This window comes from Carettochelys insculpta, chromosome 30, assembly GCF_033958435.1.
Source record: "Carettochelys insculpta isolate YL-2023 chromosome 30, ASM3395843v1, whole genome shotgun sequence".
Lineage (NCBI taxonomy): Eukaryota > Metazoa > Chordata > Testudines > Carettochelyidae > Carettochelys > Carettochelys insculpta.
In genome coordinates this window covers 11,338,726-11,364,710 of record NC_134166.1, presented here as the reverse complement: position 1 = coordinate 11,364,710, position 25,985 = coordinate 11,338,726, and the positions used below count along the sequence as shown (strand labels likewise).

Genomic DNA, 25,985 nt, shown 5'->3' with positions numbered 1-25,985 from the left:
GTGTGTGTGTGCGCGTGTGCCTGCCAGGGCTCAGACCTGGCCGATAGGTGCCCAGGGGGTGGCTGCTGGACACGTCCCCCAACACAGCTCTGCCTGGTGACTGCTGATGCTCTAGTGATGCTGCCCCAGGGGCATTTCCTGGGGACGCAGTAAGCACAACACCATGTGGGTATGACAGGGTCGATGTATTGCGGGTACAGCCACGCAGGCGCACAGGGCCCTCCGTCAGGGCCATTGCCAGGGAGGGGGAGCGGGGCAGCTGCCCAGGGTGCAGAGCTGCAGGGATGGAAACATTGGGTAGGAAACATTAAACGCCTCTCGGGGACGCAAAGCTGGTGGCTCGTCCTGTGTGCTGCAGGACCCAGAGGCAGCGCTGCCGTCAGTCCCAGGGGAAGGTGATGCCCAGACCCTGCATCCGCTCCCGGTAAATGGTGTCAAATCGCTGGCTCTGCGCCTCCGAGAGATGGTTCCTCCAGTCGCCGCAGATCCCTGCAAGCCACAGGGGAGTGGCTGAGAGTGCCCCTCGCTCCTGACCGCAGCCCCTGGCATCCCAGCCCTGGGCACTTCCCCACACCTCGCCAGGTGCCCCTCAGTCCCGACGCAAAGCCCCTGCAAGCCCAGCCCTGGCTCACCTTTCCTCAGCAGCGACCCCTGCTGGTGGTCCATGTAGTTGTCTGAAACCTGGGAGAAGTTGGACATCTTGTTCCCCTTCATGCTCTCGAAGGAGGCGTTCTCCACCACCGCGGCCACTTGCTCCTCACTCAGCTCCTTCCCCAGGAAGTGGCAGATTCTCCGCACGCTGCCAGCCAGGTCCTGGGGGAGACACTGGCTGCCATGAAGGGGGCACTGAGGTCGGAGGGGTCCTCAGTTTCCCCAGCTGCAGGTTATGGCTCCGTACCGGGCATGGAGGGACAGACACCTCAGGGAAGAGCAGGTGGGGTACCTCCCACCTCAGCCAGTGGGGGTCAGACCCTGTGCCAGACGCTGGCTGGGAGGGGAGTGGAACGCAGAGGCCTGGAGGAGCCAACACCCAGAAAATATACACAGATCTTGGTGAGACACGGTCAGCTGCTCCCCAAACATCATCTTGCCATGGGTCACAGGGTGAGGCTATGTGGGTCTATCCGAGGGAGCTGGGCTGGACGTGGGAATGGCCAGAGTGGAGAGCGGGTTGGTGTATCCAGGAGCAGGGCTGTGTGTGGACGTAGTCGGGAGGGGGCTCTATGTGGGCGAGGTCGAGGCGGGGAGGGTGTTGGCAGGTCATGTCTGGGGCGGGGCTCTGTGTGGGCGTGGTTGGGGCAGGGAGGGTGTTGGCAGGTCATAGTTGGGTGGGGTTCTGTGGGCGTGGCCTTAGCTTTGTGATTCCACTACCTGCTGCAGCTCCTCGTAGGTGATGGCGAAGAAGTTCTCGCTGCCCTTCAGCCCCATCCAGCCGGTGACGTGGTCGAACCAGGAGCCAATGGGCACTGTGCAGGGGAGAGCAGCAGGGTCACTCTCCAGCCCCACCACCCAGCCCTTGCCCCAGTATGCTGGGGACAGCAGGGGACTAAGGATGTCTGGGGCCTGGATAGGGCAGTCGTGTCTAGAGGTTAGACTGGGAGGGGGTGTTTGCAGACTCCTGAGGGAGGGGACTCTGAGCTGTGCAGGACCCAGACAAAGGGCAGCTCAGATCCAGCTGGGGATGCACAGATCGGACCACACCAGTGACTCGCTGGGAGCCCAGCTCTCAGGCGGAGGAGGCCTGCCTGTGTCTCCCTAACTGCAGCAGGGCCCCAGGGTGCTGCTCACCGTTCCCACTGAGGAAGTCCTCGAGGAAGGAGTCCAGGGATTCTGGGTTTCTAAAGATGTGCAAAACCTTGGAGAAGTGGTAGAGTGAGACCAGGACGTCCTTGGGGCAGCGCAGCGTGTAGATGATCTGCCGGCAGGAGGTGGGGGGTTCAGAACAGGCTGGGGGAGTGATGGGGGGTGTCACTCCTGGAGGATAGTGTTTATGGTGTGGGGAGGGCTTCCCAAGGGACTCCAACACTGAGCCACCGACTCAGGGGTGTCACTGCCCCACCCCTGGCTGACAGCTCCTGGCCCACAGGGGGCCGGTCGCACACCCACAGTGGTGTAACTCACACCCAGCAACTCTGGATTCACTCTGTGAACAACTGTCTCATCAGTGCTCCTCACTGCCAACCTGCAGCCACCTCTCTCCTGGCTCTCACTTTGGCCTTGGATGTCCAGGGATGGGGGGGTCAGTCCAGGCTGAGGGAGCAATGGGGGTGTCACTGCTGAAGCAGAGTGCTTACAGTGAGGGGAGGCGGTCCCCAGGGAATCCAACAAAGAGACCAACCCAGGGCTGTCACTGCCCCACCCCGGCTGGTGGCTTTTGGCCCAAAGGGGGCTGGTTGCACACCCAGAAGCGCTGGATTGTGCCGGTGCCCCTCCTGCCCGACCCACAACCCCTGCTCTCCCAGTTCTCACCTTGGCCTTGGAGCGCTGCAGGGACTTGGGGAAGAGCTGTCTGGGGAGGTGGGAGCAGAGCAGCCGGGGTGAGGGGTACTTCAGGGCACTTTTCAGCCCCTGCTCAGATTCTAGCCAAGGTGCCCGTTCCCAGTTCAGCACACTGCGCACCCAGCCGGGGTCCCCGTCACAACGGATCAGACTCAGGATCTCCAGCATCCAGTTAGTACCTGGGGGGTGGGGGGCAAAAGGGTTAATCAGCCTGCAAGAACCCCTCCAGCCATTAATTCCCCTTCTGCTCCCAGAGCTGGGGAGAGAACCCAGGAGTCCAGGCTCCAGCGCTGAACCCACATCCATGGAGATGCACCAATGACAGAAATAAAATCAGAAGCTCCAATTTTGCTTTCCCAAGAGTCTCCTGCCCTTGGGGGCTGTGGGGAAACCTGTAAAAAGAGGTGATCTGCGACAGTCAGCCTATTGCCAGGAGGGTGAGGTAGGCCCCAGGGAGCAGCCTGCTTTGTCTCACACTGCGATGGACGCAAGCATGCCTGGGCTCTGGCATCTTGCAAATTAAAGTGTGGGACGTTGCAGCCTTCCTGCTAGCAGGTTTGGTGTCTCTGTCTAATGTCTGAGTATATCAGGAGCCCCGTCCTTCCTCCCCACTCCCCACTTCTCCTTCCCGCCGCCTCCCTGCTCTCTGTACCTGACTTGATGTAGGTGATGTTGAAGACGTCATCATCCTGAACCTGGAATTCGTTCTCCGAGTAGCTCAAACTTTCAGAAGAGTAATTCATGCATGGGAACAGCACCCCCTTGTGAGAGAAGTACTTATCCGCCATGGCTGGGCTGAGACAGAGAAAAACCACCCAGCATCAGTGCCAGACCCAGTGTGATACTTGAGGTCATCACACTACAGGGGGTTAAGTAGGGGTCACTCGGCTGATGGAACCAGGGTGAGGACTCACCAGTGGGAGCCCCTGATGCAGGAAGAAGGGTGGATGAGGCTCAGCAGGAGGCGCTGTGCTGCAGGGATCAAGGCAGGGGCTCAGGCTGGGGCACTGTACTGTGGGGAACAGAGTGGGGCTCATGAGGGGGCACTGAGGTGATGGGAACAGTGTGTAGGAACAGGAGGGCCTGAACCAGAAGCTCAGGTGTCACAGGCCTGGTGTGACGCCTGAGGCCTAAATATAAATGGTGAAGATTTTGCTTGCTAATATAAAGCAAAACTGAGCTGTGCCAAAGTCCGGCCCTGCTGGGGAGGAACTGGGCTGAGAGTGCAAAAACACCCACCCCTCAGAGCAACTGGCCCAGGCTGTCAGCAAACCCAGAGGCTGGGAGCAGAACAGGTCATCAGGAGGCATCTTGGTTCCCACACCCAGCAGAGCCACACCCCCACCAGGGTCAGCACAGGGCCTGGGGTGACCACATGATGTTCTCACTGAACTGTGGTGTACAAGGTACGCGAGACACACACAGGGGCTGCACCTGATACATCAGAAGTCGTGTGTAGCTTGTTTGTATCTGTGCAAGAAGCTGTGTTTTGGGGGCGAGGGCGACTACGCTTCTCCTGCCTGGGCAGTGGAAATTTCCGCCTCTGACTCAGCAGAGTTCTTGTCATGGGCACGCAGGCTTCCCATCCTACAATCTGCGGGGTGCCGTTACTGTGCTTCACATGGAATAAACCTGGCCTGGCACTTTGCACCGCATCTGTGTGTGTAACAGGGACCAGGGGTCCCCAAGCTCTGCGCCCCATCTGCTGGCAGGAGTGACACTCACTCAGCAGAACAGCGGGTTTATCAGCCAACAGGGCACAGCGTCGTACAGAGGAGTCACTACGGCAATCAAAGACAGACAGAGAGGAGGACCTGAGGGGCCCCCCAAACCAGGGCCTTGCCCGCCCTTTGTCTCTCTCTCTCTCCAGCCCTGACTAACTGCTTCCCAACTCCCACTCCCAATTCAAAATCCTCAGGCTCCACTTCCCCCCTTTGTCTGCAGTACAGAGGCGGCACCTGGCTGCCAAGGTGACCCTCATCAGGAGCATCACACCATCTGTGAGCCATACCTGGACTGTTCTATTTACTGCCACAGCCTTGCCACCATGGATGAGGATGCTCTCTACACCAGCATTATACATGAAGATGGGCTGCAAGCTATCAGAAATACCATCCCTGATGCTATCACAGCACATCCGGTGCTGAGCTTGGTAACTTTGTTCTTACCCACAATTATTTCCAATCTGGAGACAACTTCTACCTCCAGCTTAGCGGCACTGCTATGGGCACCCGCATCGCCCAGCAGTCTGCTAACATTTTTATGGCCGACTTAGAACAATAATTCCTTAGCTCTTGTCCTCTGTTATCCCTCCACTTATGTTATATCGGTGACATCCACACCATTGGGACCCACAGTATAAAGAGACTCTGGAAGAATCCCACAGAGATTTTAACAACCTGCCTCCTACCATCAATCTCAGCCTTCACTATTCCACTCCAGAACTCCATTTCCTGGATACCACAGTACGAATCACTGATGGCCCCATCGACACCAGTTTACCTACATGCGTCCAGCTTCCATCCAGCTCACACCGCACGATCCATCGTTTACAGTCAACTCCTTAGATACAATCGCATCTGTGCTGATCCTACTGACAGAGACTAAAAACTACAAGACCTTTACCAAGCTTTCATAAAACTGAATTACCCACTGAGAGAAGTAAAAAAACAAATTGACAGGGCCAGATGAATACCCAGAAACCAGCCACTTCAAGATAGGCCCCAGAAGATAACAGAAAACCACGTCACCACCTACAGCCCCCAGCTCAAACCCCTGCAATGTAGCATTAAAAATCCACAACCTATTCTGGATCAGGATGCTACACTCCAGAAGGCTCCAGGTGACAGGCCTGTCCTTTGCTATAGACAACCTCCTAACCTGGGAGAGATTCTCACCAGCAATCACAAGCTACACCAAAGAAATACAAACCCTAGATTTTTTCCTTGCAACAAACCCTGCTGCCAACTTTGTCCACGTATTGATTCTGGGGATACCATCACTGGACCTAACCATATTAGTTACAAGATCAAAGGCACATTCTTGTACACTTCCAGAAACAATATGTATGTTATTGGCTATGTCTACACGTGCATGCTACATCGAAATAGTAGCGACATCAAAATAAGCTATTTCGATGAATAGCGTCTACACGTCCTCCAGGGCTGGCAATGTCGACGTTCAACGTCGACGTTGGGCAGCACCACATCGAAATAGGCGCTGCGAGGGAACATCTACACGCCAAAGTAGCACACATCGAAATAAGGGTGCCAGGAACAGCTGCAGACAGGGTCACAGGACGGACTCAACAGCAAGCCGCTCCCTCAAAGGGCCCCTCCCAGACACACTTGCACTAAACAGCACAAGATACACAGAGCTGACAACTAGTTGCAGACCCTGTGCATGCAGCATGGATCCCCAGCTGCCGCAGCAGCAGCCAGAAGCCCTGGGCTAAGGGCTGCTGCACACAGTGACCACAGAGCCCCGCAGGGGCTGGCGAGAGAGCGTCTCTCAACCCCTCAGCTGATGGACGCCATGGAGGACCCCACTATTTCGATGTTGTGGGATGCGGATCGTCTACAGGGTCCCTACTTCGACGTTGAACGTCGAAGTAGGGCGCTATTCCCATCCCTTCATGGGGTTAGCGACTTCGACGTCTCGCTGCCTAACGTCGAAGTTAACTTTGAAATAGTGCCCAAGACGTGTAGCCATGACGGGTGCTATTTTGAAGTTAGTGCCGCTACTTCGAAGTAGCGTGCATGTGTAGACGCGGCTATTATGTGCCAACAATGCCCTGACACTATGTACGTTGCACAGACTGGGCAAAACCTTCTCCAAAGAATAAATGGACACAGACCAGACATCAAGAAATACCATACACATAAGCAGGTCAGTGAACACTTCAGTGGAGTGCGCCATTCTGTTACAGACCTGAGAATTTGCGTCCTGCAACATAGAGAATTTAACAACAGATTAGAGCGAGAGATTTGTGAGTTAGAGTACGTATTCACATTTGACACATTAACACGTGGTATGAACAGAGACATCAACTACTTCATGCATTTCAAGGACCACTTCCCTTCCTTAGATGCTTGTTATTATCTCACACAGGCCAATTAACATCCCCCACCTCTCACCCGCTTCCTTCTATCCTATTTGATTTGTCAGTTTTTATTGCAATGTTTTGTTTCTTTTTGGGCTTCTGTATTTACATATGACAGGCTGTACTGGAAATGAAATTGAGCTGAAGAAGCGGGTCTATCCCACGAAACCTAATCACCGAAAAAATCATTTTCTTAGTCTTCAAAGTGCTACATTTCTGCTGCTTTTTTCCCCCTCTGGAGATGGGTGACCAGAACTGAGGGCGGCATTCAAGGGGTGGATATAGCATGGATTTATCTACTGACATTCTGATATTTTCAGCCTGTGTTTCTCTCCCTTTCCCTATAACTCTCAACATTTCATTAGGTTTTGGACCACTGCTGAGCCCTGAGTTGCTGTTTGCCGACTGTCCATGGGGACTCTTCCTCCAGTGGTAACAGCTAATTTCGACCCCGTCGGTGCATGCATCGAGTTGGGATTCTGCGCTCTGAAGTGCGCGGCTTTGCCTTTCTCAGTGTGGAATTTCAGCTGCTGTTTTGTTGCCCAGCCTCCCGGTGGTGGGAGAGCCCTTTGCAACTTTGCACAGGCTGCTTCAGCCCGCACTAGCCCGAGCCATTGTGTGTCTCCTGCCAGTCATTTCTCAATCTGCTGGATAGCCCTGGGGCTCCGATGGATCTTTACAAATATTTACTTCTCTGCAGGCTGATAACTGAACATCAATGGCTCCTCTTCGGTGCCTCTCCTTTAATCAGTTACTGATCCATGCCAGGAACTTCTCTCTTACCCCAGGGCAGCTTAGTTTGCTGAAGAGGGTTTGGTGAGGGCCTTCTGATTATCTAATTACACTCCATGCACTGGGTCCCCATTGTCCATGTGAGGTCCCTTTCCAAAAGCCACGTTGACTCTTCCCCAACTAACTGTGTTCACCAGCGTATCTGCGATTTCTGTTCTTTGCTATCCAAATGCTCCGTACTGTGGTTCAACCTAGTGGTCTGTAACTCCCAAGATCTCCTCTGGGCAGTTTCTTAGAAATCGCTGTGACATTAGCTGCCCTCCAGCCATCGGGCCCCGGGGCTGGTTTAAGGGATTGGTGACACACCATGGTTAGCGGTTCTGGGCTATCACAACTCATGGGGGAATCCCAGCTGCTCCAGGTGACTTGTTCCTGGTGATCTGTTTTGCCACAGTCTTCTTTACAGACCCATCCCTGGAGGTCAGTGCGTCTCACCTGAGCCCACAGCAGACCTCTGGGGTGAGGCTCTCCCCTTGGCACTCAGAGGGCCAATTCCCGCCTCTCTGCCCGGTGTAAATCAGGAAGGACCCCACTGCTATCACTGGGGCTCCCCTGCAGCTCTCTGGGGTGGCTCTGGGTTTGCGCAGCTCAGGCAATGCCTATGGCTGCTGGGCCAGGGCCAGGGCCAGGATCTCCCCGGGAGCAGGGGTGAGGGATGGGGACCCCGAGAAGGGGAAGTCCCAGGGATAGAGCTCAGCTACTCACCTCAGCTCCGGCAGGTCTCTGCTGCTTCTGCAGAGGGCTCTGGCCCAGCCTCCTCTCGCCCCAGCCTGAGAGTGGAATTAACCCCTTCTTGCCTGCACTGGCCTGTGGGGTGGGAAGCTGTGAGATTCGGATCCCCCTCTACCCTGCTGGCTCCACTGATATCTCTTCTCCCCCTCTCTGCCCCCACGTGACCAGCCCTTTTCCACCCAGCATGGGAGGGGCAGCGAGGCGGGGGCAGAGCTGGACAGGAAGCCTGAGCAGGGGAGGGGCTGTGGCGGCTGCCCCTGGGCAACTGCGATGTCTTTGGCAGGAAGCCCTGTGTGGATTTCATTACCCCAGGAATTGGGGCCCTGACTTGGTCCTGCCTCTTCCCAAATTAGCACCCCTCCCACCCCCTGCTCCCAGCTCCCCACCAGGGTCCGGCCCCTTCTCCTCTTGCCTCTGGTCAAACAGAGCAGGTGCAGCATAGAACAGCTGGTGTAACAGTGTGTTCCCAGGGCCGGGGCAGGTTTTTGCCCTGGTGTAAATCAGGAGTAATTCCATTGGAGTCAATGGAGCCAATCACCTTCTCGCTTAGGCCCATGTGTTTTACACCACCCTCCCTGCCCCACGCCCACTCTGCTGCCTGTGGCTGGGCCCACCCTGCCCCACCCCAGGGGAGAAATCCCCCAACCCCCCTTGGCAGGCTGGGGACGGAGGCGTAGAGCCCTGGCAAGCGCTGTAGCTGCGGGACGAACAGGCCCTGAACAGGGGCCAGCAGGGCCTTGCTCACCAAGCCTGGGGCGGGAGGAGCTGCTGGCACAGAGGGTGGAAACCCTCGTGCTCCTCCCCAGCACTGGCCCCACTTTCAGGGGAGGAGGAAGGAGGTGGTCCCCCCCTGTCTCGGCAGGGGATGGTGGGGGACCAGAGATGCTGGGGGCAGGCTGGGGGCACTGGGGCTGAAGGGCTTAGGGGCTGGAAGGGGGATGGGATGCAGGGGAGAAGAGGCAATGGCTGCAGGGGGAGATGGAGCTGAGGAGTTGGAGGGCCCAATGCGCTGGGGCAGCTCAGGGGAGGGATCCCCAAACTGCAGGGTCCTTGTGCTGCTCCATGTGCTCCCTCCGCTCTCCTGTCCACCCCCCCAGCCCCGCATGCTGCCTTGTGGCCTGCCATAGCGTGTTCTCACCGACCTCTGCCCCTGTGTGCCCTAAGACCTCCACCCAGCAAGGGGAAGAGTGTCTATGGGGCTGGAGGGTGAAGGGCATTGGGGAGGGAGTGGAAGGGAAATGGGAAGGGGAGTGTGAGGCGAGGGGTAGGGACATCTGTCAGTGCTGCATTCTTCTCCAGTGTGTCTGCCAGGATGTGGGGGCTGCCCCTTTGGGGGGGGTCTGAGCTCCCCTTAGCAGTGAGGTCCAAGGGCCCCTGCCCAATGAGGGGGTCTGAACCCTCCCCTGCAATCCCACTCCCAAGCCAGGTTCTGAGTGCTCTATACCCTCTAGGATGCCTGAGCAGGGGGAGCCCCTGATCCTGTGTTTGGGCTGTGACTCCACTCCCAGCTCCCACTGTGGGGTGTGGTAAGGCTCGCCTCGTTCCTGGGCTCCGGGCCTCTGTTCAGTCCACTAGCCCCATGGCCAGGACACCATTGACCCTCTTGAGATGGAGGGAGCGGGAATGGTGGTCTGGGGGGGAACCCGGGCCCCACCCACTCGTTCCTGGTTCCAGCCGAGGGACCCTGCGCGGCTGCTACTGATGGGGAGGGGCTCCCCTTGCCGTGGACACCACAGCTCCTCTCCCTGGGCCACTTCCCCAGATGCTTACCCCCACAACCCCTGTACCTCCTCCAGGAAGCAACAGCAGCAGCGCCTTGCTCCTCCTGGATTAGCTCCCACGTGTGACCAGTCCATTCCGACCTCACACCAAATCTCAGGACCACCTGGGCAGGGGCTTTAGTCCCTTGCTGCTGAGTACTCCTCCCCTTCCCTGCTGCTTCTAGAAATGCCCCCTGGCTTGTCTCCTCTCACCTCCTATGTTCTCCTCCATCACCCTTCTCTCCCCCTGGGTGGAGGGGTTTTTAATGGCAGTCTTAAGCAGGACTGTAGGATGGAAATTTCTGAGGCAGGTTACGGTATTCTGCGAAAGACCCCCTATTCGAATCCTAAAGTCTGGAGTAGGCCTATAATCCTATAGTTCAGAAACCCCAGTTAGCGTGAGTGGAGCGATACCTTGCCGGGGCCCCCCATCTCACTCACAAGACCCAGAGAAGGTTGTCCCAGCTCGGGCAGGACCTTGGAGTCTGAAGGGAGGGATAGTCGCCTCGATAACCACATTCCACAGAAAGGCCCTGCATATGACAACCGAGTTATGGTGTTTTCTCCTCCGCCATCCCAAACTGGTGCTCAAAACCAATACATCATTGCTTTATCCTGTTAACATCTTTTGCTGCAACCCTCTAGATAAGCACCCCTGAATGTGCCAGTATGGAGGCACCATCATTACCCTTGTAGACACATCATCTATCCTATCTGAGATAAACATGTTATTGTCTAGCTGTTTTGTTCTTATAAATTGTTAGGAAAAACACCTGCATTAGAGCTGAGATGTTCTATAAGCTATGGGCAGGGATACTCTGTAACTTTTTTCAGATTATTGGCTTATTGTGCTCATTTTGTCTTGCTGCCAGGACCTAGCCAGGTGTGGGTGACCCCCATGCCGTAGCTTTCCCCCCACCCATCAATAATCTATATAATCAATTTGCAAGCTGACTGGGCTGCAAGCACGGCCCAAGTGGCTCCCATTGGTCAGTTTCCAGCCAATGGGAGCTGTGAGATTGTGTGGGTGTGGGGCAGCACACACACTTGCCTGAGGCTCCCTTTGAGCCAGGGAGGGTGGCAGGCTGGATGTGGCAGCTGCTAGCCCAGCCCTGGGCTCAGCTTTCCTCAACAGCTGGAGGTCCGTGGACTTGTGTGGCACCTGGGAGAAGCCAGACATCCTGTTCCCCTTTATGCTCTAGAGCAGGCGTGTCCAACCCATGGCCCGCAGGCCGCGTGCGGCCCCCCCGGACAGCTAGTAATGCGGCCCCACAAAATCGTATACTTTTAACATTACTATGTGATTTATATACATTAACTATATTGTATATTTTATATGTGGCCCAAGACAATTCCTCTTCACTCAATGCGGCCCAGGCAAGCCAAAAGGTTGGCCACCCACGCTCTAGACCAGAGCCAGCAACCTTTGTGAGACAGGCGATGAAATTAGACCTTTTGATCCCTATGTAGGGTCCCAGTGCCAGTGATACGATTAAAGTCTCTGATAGCTCTACTTACAACAGGTTCATTGATAAACACCTAAAGACGCAGAGCAGCTCCGTTCAGTCTTTAAAGCTCCATCTGGGTGGGATTTTTAAAGATTGAAAAATGTCCAGGTGTAATACAGGTTGACTTTCTCATCGCAGATCCTCTGGTCCGACAAGACCACAGATGTCACTGAACCAGGGAGCCCCAGCCACAAAGGTTACTAGGCGCTGGTGGCCCCAGCCACAAAAGTTACTAGGGGCTGGGGGCTCAGCCATCTGGCAGGCAGCTCCACTGGCTGGGAGCCAAGCCGCCAACCCTGGGTGGGGACCCCAAAGTCCAGGGACTTAGACCTGCTGCCAGCCCCAGACATTGGCCACCGCTGGCCCTGGGTCCTGCTTCATCTGTCTCTGCAGGTATCAGGGGGCACTCGCCATTGTCACACAGAACTCCCTCATGCTACCTTGGCCATCCCAGATTTAACCTGCTCTGTTGCAGGATGGGGTTCCTCCCACGTCAGCCAGCAGGGTTCAGACCCAGTGCCAGGCACTGGATGGAAGGGGAGAGGAAAGCCAGGAAGAGCCAGCTCTCAGAAAACAGACGCAGAAGCCCACTGAGCCGCGTTCGGCTGCTCCCCAAAACATCACCTTGCTGTGGGCTGCAAGGCAGATCTATATGGGTGTAGTCCATGGGGCAAGTTGGTGTGTGAGCTTGGCAAGGGGCAGGGGTCTCTGCGTGGGCATGGCCAGAGCTGGGGTTTGTGTGGGCATGGCTGGGGCGGGGCTCTGTGTGGGCGTGGTCAGGGCAGGGAGGATGTTGGCAGGTCACGGCTGGGCGGGGCTCTGTGGGCGTGGCCTTAGCTTTGTGATTTCCCTACCTGCTGCAGCTCCTTGTAGGTGATGGCGAAGAAGTTCTCGCTGTCCCTCAGCCCCATCCAGCCGGTGACGTGGTCGAACCAGGAGCCAATGGGCACTGTGCAGGGGAGAGCAGCAGGGTCACTCTCCAGCCCCACCACCCAGCCCTTGCCCCAGTACGCTGGGGACAGCAGGGGTCTAAGGAGCTGGGATGTCTGAGGTCCGGATAGGGCAGGAGTGTCTAGTGGTTAGACTGAGGGGGGTGTTTGCAGACTCCTGGCTGAGGGTTCTCTGGGGGAGGGGACTTTGAGCTGTGCAGGACCCAGGCAAAGGGCAACTCAGGTCCAGCTGGGGATGCACAAATTGGACCACACTAGTGACTCGCTGGGAGCCCAGGTCTCAGGCGGAGGAGGCCTGCCTGTGTCTCCCTAACTGCAGCAGGGCCCCAGGCCCCAGGGTGCTGCTCACCATTCCCACTGAGGAAGTCCTCGAGGAAGGAGTCCAGGGATTCTGGGAGCTCAAAGGTGCGCAGAGGCTTGTAGAAGTGGTAGAGTGAGACCAGGACGTCCTTGGGGCAGCGCAGGGTGCAGATGATCTGCTGGTCAGAGGGAGTGAGGGGGGTTCGGACCAGGCAGGGTGAGCAATGGGGGTGTCACTGCTGGAGGACAATGTTTAAGGTGCAGGGAGGGCTTTCCAAGGGAATCCAACAATCAGCCTCCAAGCTAAGGCTGTCACTGCCCCTCCGCCTGACCGGTCACACACCCACAGTAGTGTAACTACACCCAGCAGCTCTGGATTCACCCACTGAGTCACAGCCCTGCCGGTGCCGCTCACTCCCGACCTGCAACCCCTGCCCTCCCGGCTCTCACCTTGGCCTTGGAGCACTGCAGGGACTTCGGGAAGAGCTGGGCAGGGAGGTGGGAGGAGAGTAGCCGGGGTGAGGGGTATTTCAGGGCATCTTTCAGCCCACTGTGGTTGTCTATCCAAGGTGCCCGATCCCAGTTCCGCACGCTGCGCCCCCAGCCAGGGTCCCTGTCACGATGGAGCAGACTCAGGATCTCCAGCATCCAATGTGTGCCTGAGGGTGAAAGGGTTAATGGGCCTGCAACAACCCCCCCCCCCCCAAAGGTACTGTTTATAGAGCAGCCTGCTTCATAAGCAATTCCGGAAGAGCTGGTCTGGACTAGCTCATTTCAAAATAAGGCTGCTGCACACACAAATGCACATTGAAATAGCACTGAGCTATTTCGAATCCAGAGTCTACACACATACAGCCGGTTTTGAAACAGAGCCCTTGGGCACACTATTGCTTGTTTCAAAATAGGCTCTACTTCCGGTCTGCACAGCCCCTATTTCAGAACAGGCCTGGTCCTTGCACAGTGAGGTTTACCAAGTTCAAAATGAGCCAATGCCTATTCTGAAATTATTTCAAGATAAGTGGCTGTGCTGTGTAGATGCTCGGATAGTTATTCTGAAATAAGTTTGTGGTGTACATAAGAACATAAGAACATAAGAATGGCCATACTGGGTCAGACCAAAGGTCCATCAAGCCCAGCATCCCATCTGCCGACGGTGGCCAATGCCAGGTGCCCCAGAGAAGGAGAACAGAAGACAATGATCAAGTGATTTATCTCCTGCCATCCATCTCCTGCCCTTGTTCTGAAGGCTAGGGCACCATACTTTATCCCTGGCTAATAGCCATTTATGGACCTAACCTGCAAAAATTTATCAAGCTCTTTTTTAAACCCTAATAGAGTCCTGGCCTTCACAGCCTCCTCGGGCAAGGAGTTCCACAGGTTGACTGTGCGCTGTGTGAAGAAAAATTTCCTTTTATTAGTTTTGAACCTACTACCCATCAATTTCATTTGGTGTCCCCTAGTTCTTGTATTATGGGAAAAGGTAAATAATTTTTCTATATTCACTTTCTCCACACCGTTCATGATTTTATATACCTCTATCATATCGCCCCTCAATCGCCTTTTTTCCAAACTGAAAAGTCCCAGTCTCTCTAGCCTCTCCCCATATGGGACCCTTTCCAAGCCCCTAATCATCTTAGTCGCCCTTTTCTGAACCTTTTCTAATGCCAATATATCTTTTTTGAGGTGAGGAGACCACATCTGCACGCAGTACTCGAGATGTGGGCGTACCATAGTTTTATATAGGGGAAGTATGATATCTTTTGTCTTATTATCGATCCCTTTTTTAATAATTCCTAACATCCTATTTGCCTTACTAACTGCCGCTGCACACTGCGTGGATGTCTTCAGAGAACTATCCACTATAACTCCAAGATCCCTTTCCTGATCTGTCGTAGCTAAATTTGACCCCATCATGTAGTACGTGTAATTTGGGTTATTTTTTCCAACATGCATTACCTTACTCTTCCCCACATTAAATTTCATTTGCCATTTTGCTGCCCAATCACTCAGTTTGCTGAGATCTTTTTGTAGTTCTTCACAATCCCTTTTGCTTTTGACTGTCCTGAACAACTTGGTGTCATCTGCAAACTTTGCCACCTCACTGCTTACCTCATTTTCTAGATCATTGATGAACAAGTTGAACAGGATCGGTCCCAGGACTGAGACCTACTGTAAGTCCCCTTCTGCTCCCAGAGCTGGGGAGAGAACCCAGGAGTCCAGGCTCCAGTCCCAAACCTATATCCATTGAGGTGCAATGACAACATAAATGAAATCAGAAGCTCTAATTTTGCTTTACGAAGAGTCTCCTGCCCTTGGGGGCTGTGGGGGAAACCTATGGTCAGATTTCATCTGCGGAGATCAGACACAGGGAGCAGCCTGCTTTGTCTCACACTGTGATGGGAGCAAATATGCCTGGACTCTACCATCTAGAAAGTTAAAGTGTGTGACATCACAGCCTTCCAGCTAGCAAGTTTGGTGTTTCCATGTAATGTTCGTGTGTGTGTGTGTGTGTGTGTGTGTGTGTCAGGAGCCCCATCCTTCTTCCCTACTACCTGCTTCTCCCTCTGGCTGCCTTCCTGCTCTCTGTACCTGACTTGGGATAGGTGATGTTGAAGACGTCATCATCATGAAAGTGGAATTCATTCTCCAAGTAGTTCAAAGCTTCAGAGGAGTAATTCATGCATGGGAACAGCACCACCTTGTGTGAGAAGTACTTACACGCCAGGGCTGGGCCGGGCTGGGCCAGAGACAGACCTCCCAGCATCAGTGCTAGACCCAGCATGAGACTTGGGGGTGCTGCACTGCAGAGGACTCAGTAGGGGGCACTGTGCTGCATGGAGCAGGGTGAGGAGTCACCAGTGGGCACCATGATGTCATGAGAAGGGTGGGTGGGGCTCAGCAGGGGGCGCTGTGCTGCTGGGAAAGGGGTGTAGTAAGAAGAAAGCCTGAAAAATAAGGCCAAGTGTTACAGGCTGGTGTGTGGCCTAAGGATAAGCACAATGGGAATCCCTCCAGGTGGGCAAGGTTATAGGAAGTGCCCCAGGCAACACATCAGCTTCAATCCACTCATCACCTCTAAAGCATCTGCAGCCAAAGGATAGACTTATCTCACAGAGCTGGAAGGGACCTTCAGAGCTCATCAAATCCAGCCTCCTCAGGAGGGCCTATCGCTATCTCCAACAGATTGGGTTTAATCCCCCCCGCCGCCGCCATTTACCGCAGGTGCTTAAATGGCCCCCTCAATAACTGAGCTCCCAACCCTGGGTTTAGCAGGCTATTGCTCAAACTACTGAGCTATCCCTTCCCTCTAAAGCCTGGAAGGACTGATGACCCGACCTAACAGAGAATGCACTTCATAAATATTTTAAGACAGCAGATTCCAGGTCTCCTCCAAGCCTGCACCAAGAACTTTGCATCTGGCATTTTGCATTCGATTGCTTCAACAATTTTAACTTTCTTTCTTTCAGAAACCTTAAGATTTGAGATTCTAATGGGTTTGCTAAGAGTGTGCGTGTGGGTGAGGTCTGAGTTATCAATTGCCCCGGGAATGTGGATCAGAAGAATCTCTTTGGATTTGGCAGAATTGCTTTTCGTAACCTCTCACCGGTGTGAGCAGAGGTCCTGGGGGTGGCTTGGGAGAACTGGAGCATCTGAGGGGATTGCTTGTGTGGCTTCTTGCTAACCAGTGTGGTAAAGAGAAGTGCTCTTTGGGACTGGGTTGGTGCCTTTTGGTGGAGAACACCCAGATTGAGGCTGTAAGTAGCCCTGTGCAGAGCAATTCACCCTGAACTGACACCCTCAGCAGTGCTTCCAGAAACGTCCTGTGTTGCAATATCACCAATGGCTATTCTACAGCCTGGAAACAAAGCCTCGGACTGCTGCTTTCTGACTAGGCCCGTGCTCCTAAAACGGTCCTTGTGACCCACTAGTGATAGTAACAGTACAGAACGCCCCCTTACCCTTCACGTTCTCTTTGGTGATGTGGTTTAGGGACACACGTGCCATCTACGGCAAAACCAGCCACCGTGCCTTGCACGTTGTCCAGAGTTGCTCTCATTCTTTGCAGAAGTTGATTCATGGCGTGGAGCACTTGGATCACAATAGCTCCCACAGCGGATTTACCAATTCTAAATTGATTCCCTGCTGACCGGGAGCAAACTTTGCAAACTCCCACAGAGCAATGGCTGCTTTCTGCTCCACTGCCAGGGCAGCTCTCATTTCTGTGTTACTGCACTTCAGGGCTGGGGAGCGTTCTGCATAAAACTCCTGGGAAGCAGTCTTTGGCATTCCAAAGTCCTGCAGCCACTGCTCTTGATGCTATAGCTGCATGATGATAGGGTCCAACCAGTCAGTGCTTGTTTCCTGGCCTGGGGACAGCGCTTATCTTCACTGTGTTCACCTATTGCATGATTGCCAGCAGCGGCTGGGAAGAGTTTTGTTTTATGCCTTGCAGCAGGGCTGCATGGGGGACATCTTTACATTCCACATGGCAGCTCCTCTCTCAGTTCTGGAAATATTGCAAGGCGTTTGTGCTGCTCCCTGCGAGAGTGCGCACCTGACAGGCTCCTTTGACTATGGCTGTGACATCCACTGTCCTACGGAATGGTGCCTAGACCACTTACACAAAGGCCCCATTTACATTACCCGGAAGATTGACCTGCTCAGGGGCGGTTCTCGGGGGTTCAATTTCACGTTGTGATGGGGTTCAGGGGTCCCCCTGCACTGCACCCCGTCCGCTGGCAGGAGAGACTCTCACTCAGCAGGTACAACAGAAGGTTTATTAGACAACAGAAGCCCAGTTTCTCACAGAAGCGACAGCACAGCAGCCAGAGACAGTCCTTCCAACCTGTCCTGGGGAGAAGACCCCGAGGGGTGCCCCTCTGGGGTGTAGCTTTCCCCCTCCTCCGGCTGGCTGCCTTCCAGCTCTCCCTTTTCCTAGCTTCTAACTGCCACCCCCGATTCAAAACCCAGCTCAGCTCCTCCCTGCTCTTTGTTCAGGCAGAGGTGTTACCTGCCAGTTGTAGCCCCAGGGTCATCCTTAGCCACTGGGAGCTGCTGCTTGCCTCAGACATCCAGCCTGACCCACACATGCACTCCCCCCACTCCATCACACATGTGCCTGGTGGAAGCACAAGATATCGACATATCAAGGGTCAGCAGTCGACCGCTGTCCTCTTCCTTATCAGGAGGGGTAAGAGAACTCAGCTAGGGAAACTCTCCTGTCCTCCTTCCTTAGTGACGATGGCCAGGTAAGTTAAGTTGATTGTGGCTACACAATCGCTGTAACTAGAATTGCGTATCAGCATTTGATTTACTTGCCTAGTGCAAACCAAGCCAGACAAAGTTCACCTTAGTTGAGAGCCAGCGGGCTTTCAGCTCAAACTGTAGCAACAGCTGAGCTAAGCGCCAGAGGTTCTAGGACTGGGTCCACCTGTGGTTACACACAGATAAGGTGGTTTTGGAAAACACATGGATTGTCTGTTGTGAATATCCGGGCAGGGAGGTAAAAGCCAGATTCCCATTCCCCTGTGATAATATTTTGGTGCCATGAGGATCACAAGCCAGTGCCAATCCCCTCCCCGCTCCCCGTGGTTACTTGAATTGTCGGGATAAGACCCCAGGGTTGCAGGAGCCAACAGATGTGCCCAGTCCCTGTGCAAGGCGGGAGGGCCCAGCTGTCTGCTTACCGAAGGCACAGAGCCTCAGGCATTGGGGTGGAGGTGTGGGCAATACTTAGTCCTGCCTCGGTGCAGGGAACTGCACTAGATTCCTTCCTGAGGTCCCTTCCTGACTTACATTTCTAGGATTCTCTGACAGCGCATCTCAGCTTCAGCTGTGCTACGCACCGTGCCGTCCACCACAGGGCCATGCAATCACAGAATGCTAGGACTGGAAGGGCCCTCGAGAGGCCATCGAGCCCAGTCCCCTGCCCTCATGGCAGGACCCAGCACAACCTAGATCATCCCTGTTAGGTGTCTATCTATATCTCCAGTGATGGAAAGCCCACAACCTCACTAGGCAATTTATTCCAGTGCTCCACCACCCTGATGTGATAATGAGAGGCTTGGTGTAAGGCTAAAGGCCGAGGACAACGGTCAATGCTTTGTTAACGTACAGCAAAGCTAGAGGCTTCAAGCCTGAACAACAGTAGGTTAAAGCAAAAGCAGGGCTAGGTAGATTCTGCCCACAGGAATGCGGCAAGAGACAGAGCTGATAAGTCACAGGGCCTGAAAACACAAAAACACCTGAAAGCACCCAGAGCCAGGCACTTAGTGATATGCATAAACACATCCTGCTTAGTACCACGCACTCCCCATAAATAACAGCTTAGCACCTGGTACATTCCCACCCAAGATCAGGAACAGGTCAGAATGACAGCAGGATGGTTAGTGTTGTTTGGATGGTACCACCATTATCCCCCAAGTTAATGGGTAGATCTAGTTACATTAAGGGGTGTCGATGTATTACAATGAGGGGGTTGTACCTGGATATGTAACTTGTTTATGCCTGTGTATAAAAGTCTGTGTAACAGGGGCTGTGTCGAGTGACCTAGGGGATGACAGAGCCTCCTTGCCGTCAACTGAGTCGCACCCATTGTCACAGCATGTGCATGTACCGATGTAAACTGTTGAGTCATATTGGAGACTCATGAGGGTGTTGGAGACCAGACGTCAATGACAACAGCCCTGGCTCCAGCACCTTCGTACCTGGCTTGATCTGTGGTTCTTGGGGGCTCTCTGAGGTCTGCAGTGCTGGCTAACCACGGAGTCTACGCTGCTGTCCAAAACGAGCCCACACACACACAGCCAAAGTGATTAACAGCAAAGGGAGCAGATTGGACGTCCGAGCACCGTTCCGGTAGAGACTCCCGACCACACCTGACAGTTAGGAGGTTTTTGCTAATGTCCAACCTAAACCTCCCTTGTGCCTTGTCCTATCCTCAGAGACCAAGGAGAACAATATTTCTCCCTCCTTTTTGCAACCCTCTTTTAGGTACTTATAAACTGCTACCATATCCCCTCTTAGTCTTCTGTTTTCTAACCTAAACAAGCCCAGTTCTTTCAGCCTTCCCTCCCAGCTCATGTCCTCTGGACCTTTAATCATTCTTGTTGCTCTTCTCCGCACCTTCTCCAATTTCTCCACATCCCTCTGGACCACGCATTCCTCCCACCAGGGGTGGGGTGCGTATGTGGGCAGACAGCACTCGCATACGTGCCCCGCTGATGGTGGGAGGAGCATGTGGTGGCTCCAGCGGTGGCAGCGGCTTTTTCAGCCATGCAGTGGGGTCACAGCCACAGTGGGACAGCTCCAGCCATAAGGTGGCAGGGTTCCCCCGGCTGTGCGGCAGTGGGACTGGCAGCTCCAGCTGCAGTGGCCTGTTCTAGCAGCTTCTCCGGCAGTGGTGGCTCCTTTGGTGAGTCGCGGACATTTTTGTGTGGAGGGGGCTTAGGGCTGGGGTAGTCTGGTGAGGGTGGGTGGGTCATGAACCCTCTATTTAACAGACTTTTGGTTTAATCGGCACCCTTCCCCTCATTAGTCTGCTAAATGGAAGGTTTACTATATTGACATCCCACCCTCGTATCACTCTCACAGGACTTGGGTTTGATGCCTTCAGGGTGTGCCAGGCCTCCGGGCTCTGGCTGCTATGGATCCTATTTTACATTGTTACAGGCTGGGGTCCAACTGGCTCGGTAGTAGCTCTGCAGAAAAGGACCTGGGAGTTGTAGTGGACGAGAAGCTGGACATGAGTCAACAGTGTGCCGTTGTAGCCAAGGCGAAGAATGGCATATTAGGTTGCGTCAAGAGGAGCATTGCCAGTAGATCCCGAGAAGTGATTATTCCTCTTTATTCGGCTTTGGTGAGGCCGCATCTGGAGTACTGTGTCCAGTTCTGGGCCCCCAGTTATAGGAAGGATGTGGATACACTGGAGAGGGTCCAGTGGAGGGTAACCAAAATAATTAGGGGCTGGAGCATATGACCTATGAAGAAAGGTTGAGGGAATTGGGACTGCTTAATCTGCAGAAGAGAAGACTGAGGGGGGACTTAACAGCCTTCAACTTACTGAAGGGAGGTTGCAAAGAGGCTGTTCACAGTGGTCACAGATGGCAGAACACGGAACAATGGTCTCAAGCTGCAGTTGGGAAGGTCCAGGTTGAACATTAGGAAAAACTTTTTCACTAGGAGGATGGTGAAGCATTGGAATGGTCTACCCAGGGAAGTAGTGGAGTTTCCATCCCTGGAGGTGTTTAAGTCTCGCCTTGACAAAGCTCTGGCTGTGCTGATCTGATCGGTTTGGTCCTGCCGAGGGCAGGGGGCTGGACTTGATGGCTTTTTTAGGTCTCTTCCAGCTCTATTGTTCTATGATTCTATGATTTTGGAACCTGTTTCCCCAGGGGAAAGAGAAGCAGCTAGCAGGAGCAGCATGCTGGAGTCTGGGCTGGGCCAACGTGTTTTGCTGCGCAGGGCAGAAAACATTTGCACTGTTCCCCCAGCCCAGAAGACAGAAGGAAAAAAAAATATATAAACAAACAATGTCCAGCAAAACTGTCCTGCAAACTCCTCCTCCACCTCAGATAAATCAGCAGTGTAAACAGGGAGGGTTTGGCATCTCTTTGCTGGCCATTTACTTGTATTTTAACGATTTGCTTCCAGGAAACAATCAGCAGAAGGCTTGGCCACCCTACAGTGAGATGACTGTTGGCAGAGCTGAGTTCTCAGTGCCCTCGCGTTGGGGGCGGGGCTATGCACCACAGGGCCATAGAACGTGCCGTCTGTGGTCATGGGGAACTGGGATCCTGGTCGCCGGGGACTGAATCTGCCTGCGAGGGGCCTTGTAAAGTCTGTAAATAGCTGGACACTGCAGCTGGGAAAAGTGCTGAGGAACAAAGAACGTGGGTGTGACGCCGCACTGAATTCTCTTGGGAGTGCAATTCTCTTTGGGAGGGCAAGCGGCGCCCCCAGCAGAGGGCCCTGTGGTACACCCCATCACGCGAGGGGACTAACCCAGCATCGGCTGCTACAACTGCAAGAGCTCTCTGTGGTGGCAGACTCAGCAAGAAACAGGCACATTCAGAACATGTGGGGCCCTGGGACAACACAGTCACATGGGTCCCCCACTGTATAAAAATATGAATGTAATGACATTATTTATGCCTGGGAGCCCAGCTCCACCAACGCATTGCTCACAACCCCTGGCCCACATTGCTTCCTGACCTTAGAACCCAGAACATGGATTTGGACAGACAAGGTGGGACAGACAAGCCAGTGACTGGACACGTTGGGGCACAGAACTTGTTACTTATGCTCCCAAGCCCAACAACAGGCCCTCCCCTCAGCCTGAGGCCTTAGCAAGCTGCCCAGGCTGGAGAGCTCTCTCTTAACGCTGCTGCCCCAAGCACAGGGCCAGACTCAGCCAGGAGCACAAGGGGAGTCAGAGAGGCCCCACATGTCTACAGACCTCTGATGTGACCCCATTGTGGGGCCTGGGGTGTCAATTGATGCAGAGCGGTGATGTTATACGGTGCTTTTCTTGAGAGGCTCTGAAAATACATCCTCTGAGGGACGGGCCTCCAATTCGCAAAGGGTTAGTCCATGAGGACTGAAGACAAAATGTTCACTGCCAGGCATATCTTTATAGACTTCTGTGTGGAAGGGAGGCAGAAGCCCTGGGTGGGATACACGTGGGTCCCTCCCACAAAAGCTCAACACCTAATAAATTATTTTGTTAGTCTTTAAAGTGCTACTGGACTGCTTTTTGGTTTTGATAGAATACAAACATGACCCTCTCTCTGTCACTGTTCAAAGATGATATAGATATACACGCAGCATAAGCATTACCAACTTTCATTACACACTTCACACGGCCCACCTCGCACAAGATGTGGTGCAAACCTAGTACAGTGATCACAGAAAAGGCTTTATACCTATTGTTAAAAATCCAGCATCACCACACTACCTGTAATCACTTACAAGCTATTTTCTGTAGCTAGTAACTCTGTTTTATGTTTTACCTGAGTATGTCTTGTTTAGACTCAGTTTAACGAGCAGTTTCTCTCCACATTGAAGAGGGTAAAATAGCAACACTAGTCAGGTTCTGTCCACAGCTGTGTGGGCTGGCACAGCTCTGGGGGTCCTAGTCTGGAGAGATGGGGGAATTGGCAGGTGCTTCCCTTCCTGCCGTGTGCCTGACAGTCCCTGGACTTGGTCAGGGTCTGGGCAACACTCAGCACAAGCTCTGGGTGTGTGCAGCTCCTGACATAATCATAGAATCATAGGGCTGGAAGGGACCTCAAGAGGTCATCAAGTCCAGCCCCCTTCTTCAAGCAGGATCAATCCCAACTAAATCATCCCAGTCAGGACCTTGTCAAGCCAGGACTTAAAAACCTCTAGTGATGGAGATTCCACCACCTCTCTAGGCAAAGCATTCCAGTGCTTCACCACGCTCCTAGTGAAATAGTTTTTCATAATATCCAATCTACTCAATCAATTCTGTAACTTCAGACCATTGCTCCTTGTTCTGCTATCTGTCACCACTGAGAACAGTTTCTCACCATCCTCTTTAGAGCTCCCTTTCAGGAAGTTGAAGGCTGCTATTAAATCACCCCTCAGTCTTCTCTTCTGTGAACTAAATAAGGCCAAATCCCTCAGCCTCTCCTCATAGGTCTTGTGCTCCAGCCCCTTCATCATTTTTGTTGCTCTCCACTGAACCTGCTCCAGCACATCCACATCCTTTCCATACTGGGAGGCCAAAAACCGGACACAATATTCCGCATGTGGCCTCACCAGTCCCGAATAGAGGGAACAACCACTTCTCTAGATCTGCTTGCAATGCTCCTCCTAATGCACCCTAATAGGCCGGTTGCCTTCTTGGCTACAAGGGCACACTGTTTACTCATATCCAGCCTTTCATCCACCATAACTCCTGGGTCCCTTTCTGCTGTACTGCTGCTTCGCCAGTCAGTCCCCAGCCTACAACAATGCATGGGATTCTTCCATCCCAAATGGAGGATCTACACTTCTCCTTGTTGAACTGTATCAGATTTCTTTTGGCCCAACCCTCCAGGGCAATCCTTCTGTAGCTGTTGCACTTCAAAACACTTCTTTTCTTGTGTAATTGTCACTGGCACAGACCTACGGCTGTCTCTGTCTTCTTCTAACCCCATCACAGATTCCTTTAGCAACACCAACTTTCTACCCAGAGCATTTCTTACAGGCCATGATCAAGAAACTCATCATCATCAATAACCGTGGGCTCAGCGCCCATTGGTGCCTGGTGCCTCCCTCCCTATTTCCTTCCATCTTTCCCTGGCCAGGGTGGAGTGGCTTAGTTTCTGTAGACTAGCACCACACCAATCTACCCATTCTCTGCGGGGTCGGCCTCTCCTGTTCAAACTGTCCATCACGCTGAATACCAGGGTATTGATTTTTCATCCGTCTTTCATTCTGCAAATAGGCCCAAACAGTTGTAGCTTCCATTTTATAACCTTCTGCAGCAGGTTCTCTTTTGGCTGCATCTTCCTATATAATTCCTCGCTGGTGACCTTTGGCATCCATCCTATTCTCAGAATCTTCCTATAACAACTCCTTTCGAACACCAATATTCTTCTTTTTGTTATCACCCATGTCTCACATCCATACCACATGCTGCTGAATACACGGTTTCAAGATGCTCGGCTTCATTCCTAAGCTAATCGCTTTGCTTTTCCAGATCTTATCCTGCACCTTCAAACTCGCTCTTGCTTTTGCTATTCTAGTCGCTATTTCCTTCTTACAGTCTAGATCATACATTATGTTGCTCCCCAGATACGTGAACTTCTCTACATTTTCTAGTTCAATACCATCAACACTGATCTTCCTTCCTATTTCCTTATCTCCAAATACCATTGGTTTTGTTTTATCGATGTTCATAATCAGTCTATACCACTTCCCTTCTTTGTTTAGCACCTGCACCTTTTTCACTAGCTTCTCCTTATCTTCCTCAATGATAACTATATCATCGGCAAACCTCAAGTTAATTATTTTCCTGTGCACAGATATCCCTTCTACCTCTTCCTTGATCTTGTCCATCACTCTCTCCAGATGTGCGATGAAGATACTTGGTGATATTGGATCTTCTTGTCTCGTACCTCTACTTGTTTTAAACCAGCTTCCCAACTCCCTACATTTTCTCACTGCTGCCTTTGTATTGTCACTGATATCCTTCAACAACTGGATCAGTCTGCTATCTGCTCTGTATGACTCCAACACCACCCAAGCCACTTTCTGGTCTATACTGTCAAATGCCTTTTGAAAATCGAGGAAGCAAGTTTATACATTCTTGTTCTTTCATCAAGCTTTCTCTGCTGTCAGTCTTAGTGCCAATATCTGCTGCATGGTACTTCTATCTTTTCTGAACCCCACTCGCTCATCTGCTATATGTTCTTCTGTCAGCAATTAGTCTCTCAGCCAGTATCATCAGCAGCACCTTGCCTAGATGACTCGTTAGGGTAATCGTTCTGTAGCTCTTGCTCTCCAATGTACTTCCTTTCTTGCGTATTGTCACTAGCACAGCAATATCGGGTGAAATGCAATGAGGTAAGGAAAGCAGCCAGAAAGGAGAAGGAGAAATGGTTAGAGGAGCAATGTGAAGATATAGAGAAGCATTATGGCAAATGTAAGATGAAGGAACTGCTTAGATTGATCATGAATAAGCCAAACCATTCAGGATTTCAGGCTCAGGCAGGTTTTCTAGACCCTGAGCCATCCTTGGAGCTCTTTCAACTCCCCCTATGAACATGTGAACACAAGAACTGGGCCCAATATTCCAGAAAGGTGCTAATGAGAGCTGCATCTGAACTCTACCTGGAGGATGATGCTGGTGTGGCATGGGCAACTGGTCTATTATGGGTAGAGCTGGCATCAATACAGAAATGTGCATCCATAGCTGTTCCATGTGACAAAAATTATCTGTGGACAGCTGGTGAGATCTGATTTGCAGAGCTTTACATGGAGGCAGGATGGGGGTTGGAAGCTCCCTCTACTGTTTCACACCCCCAGCTGGAGCCCAGTTAGGGAAAGCTGCATGGGGAACTGCTGGGAGCTAGCACAGAGTCGAGGACCGGCCCTGGGCCTTTGTCCAGGCAGGGAGCCTGCGGGGAGTGCACACAGCAGAGAATGGATGGTTTGCCCCAGCTTTCCACAGCTCCCTGGCTGGGTTCCACGTTGGCCTGGCCTGTGGGGGAGCAGGTGACCTGTGGAGCTGACCTGGGACTGCTCAGAGCCTTGCCCAGGGCAGGCAGAGGGTCCTTTGTGGCTCCCCACAGCTCTTACTGTGGCCAGGCTGGAGGTCTGACTCCCCCTCTCT

General features: G+C 53.1%; 2 protein-coding genes across 2 annotated transcripts; both read right to left on the bottom strand.

The window, feature by feature from the left end:
• Positions 1-293: 293 nt before the first annotated feature.
• Positions 294-8,126, bottom strand: LOC142004093 (sulfotransferase 2B1-like). Its single transcript, XM_074981515.1, has 8 exons — positions 8,099-8,126; positions 6,378-6,444; positions 3,152-3,294; positions 2,470-2,678; positions 1,789-1,915; positions 1,372-1,466; positions 633-813; positions 294-489 (listed from the first exon to the last, which is right to left on the bottom strand). The coding sequence occupies exons 3-8, from the start codon at positions 3,285-3,287 to the stop codon at positions 380-382; spliced, it is 858 nt and encodes a 285-aa protein (XP_074837616.1). The 5' UTR covers positions 3,288-3,294; positions 6,378-6,444; positions 8,099-8,126; the 3' UTR covers positions 294-379.
• Positions 8,127-11,789: 3,663 nt separating this feature from the next.
• LOC142004021 (sulfotransferase 2B1-like) lies at positions 11,790-16,648 on the bottom strand. The gene is made up of 6 exons (XM_074981441.1): positions 16,603-16,648; positions 15,233-15,412; positions 13,094-13,302; positions 12,693-12,819; positions 12,249-12,342; positions 11,790-11,844 (listed from the first exon to the last, which is right to left on the bottom strand). Exons 1-6 carry the CDS (start codon positions 16,646-16,648, stop codon positions 11,790-11,792), a joined length of 711 nt encoding a protein of 236 aa, XP_074837542.1.
• Between the last annotated feature and the right edge of the window lie 9,337 nt (positions 16,649-25,985).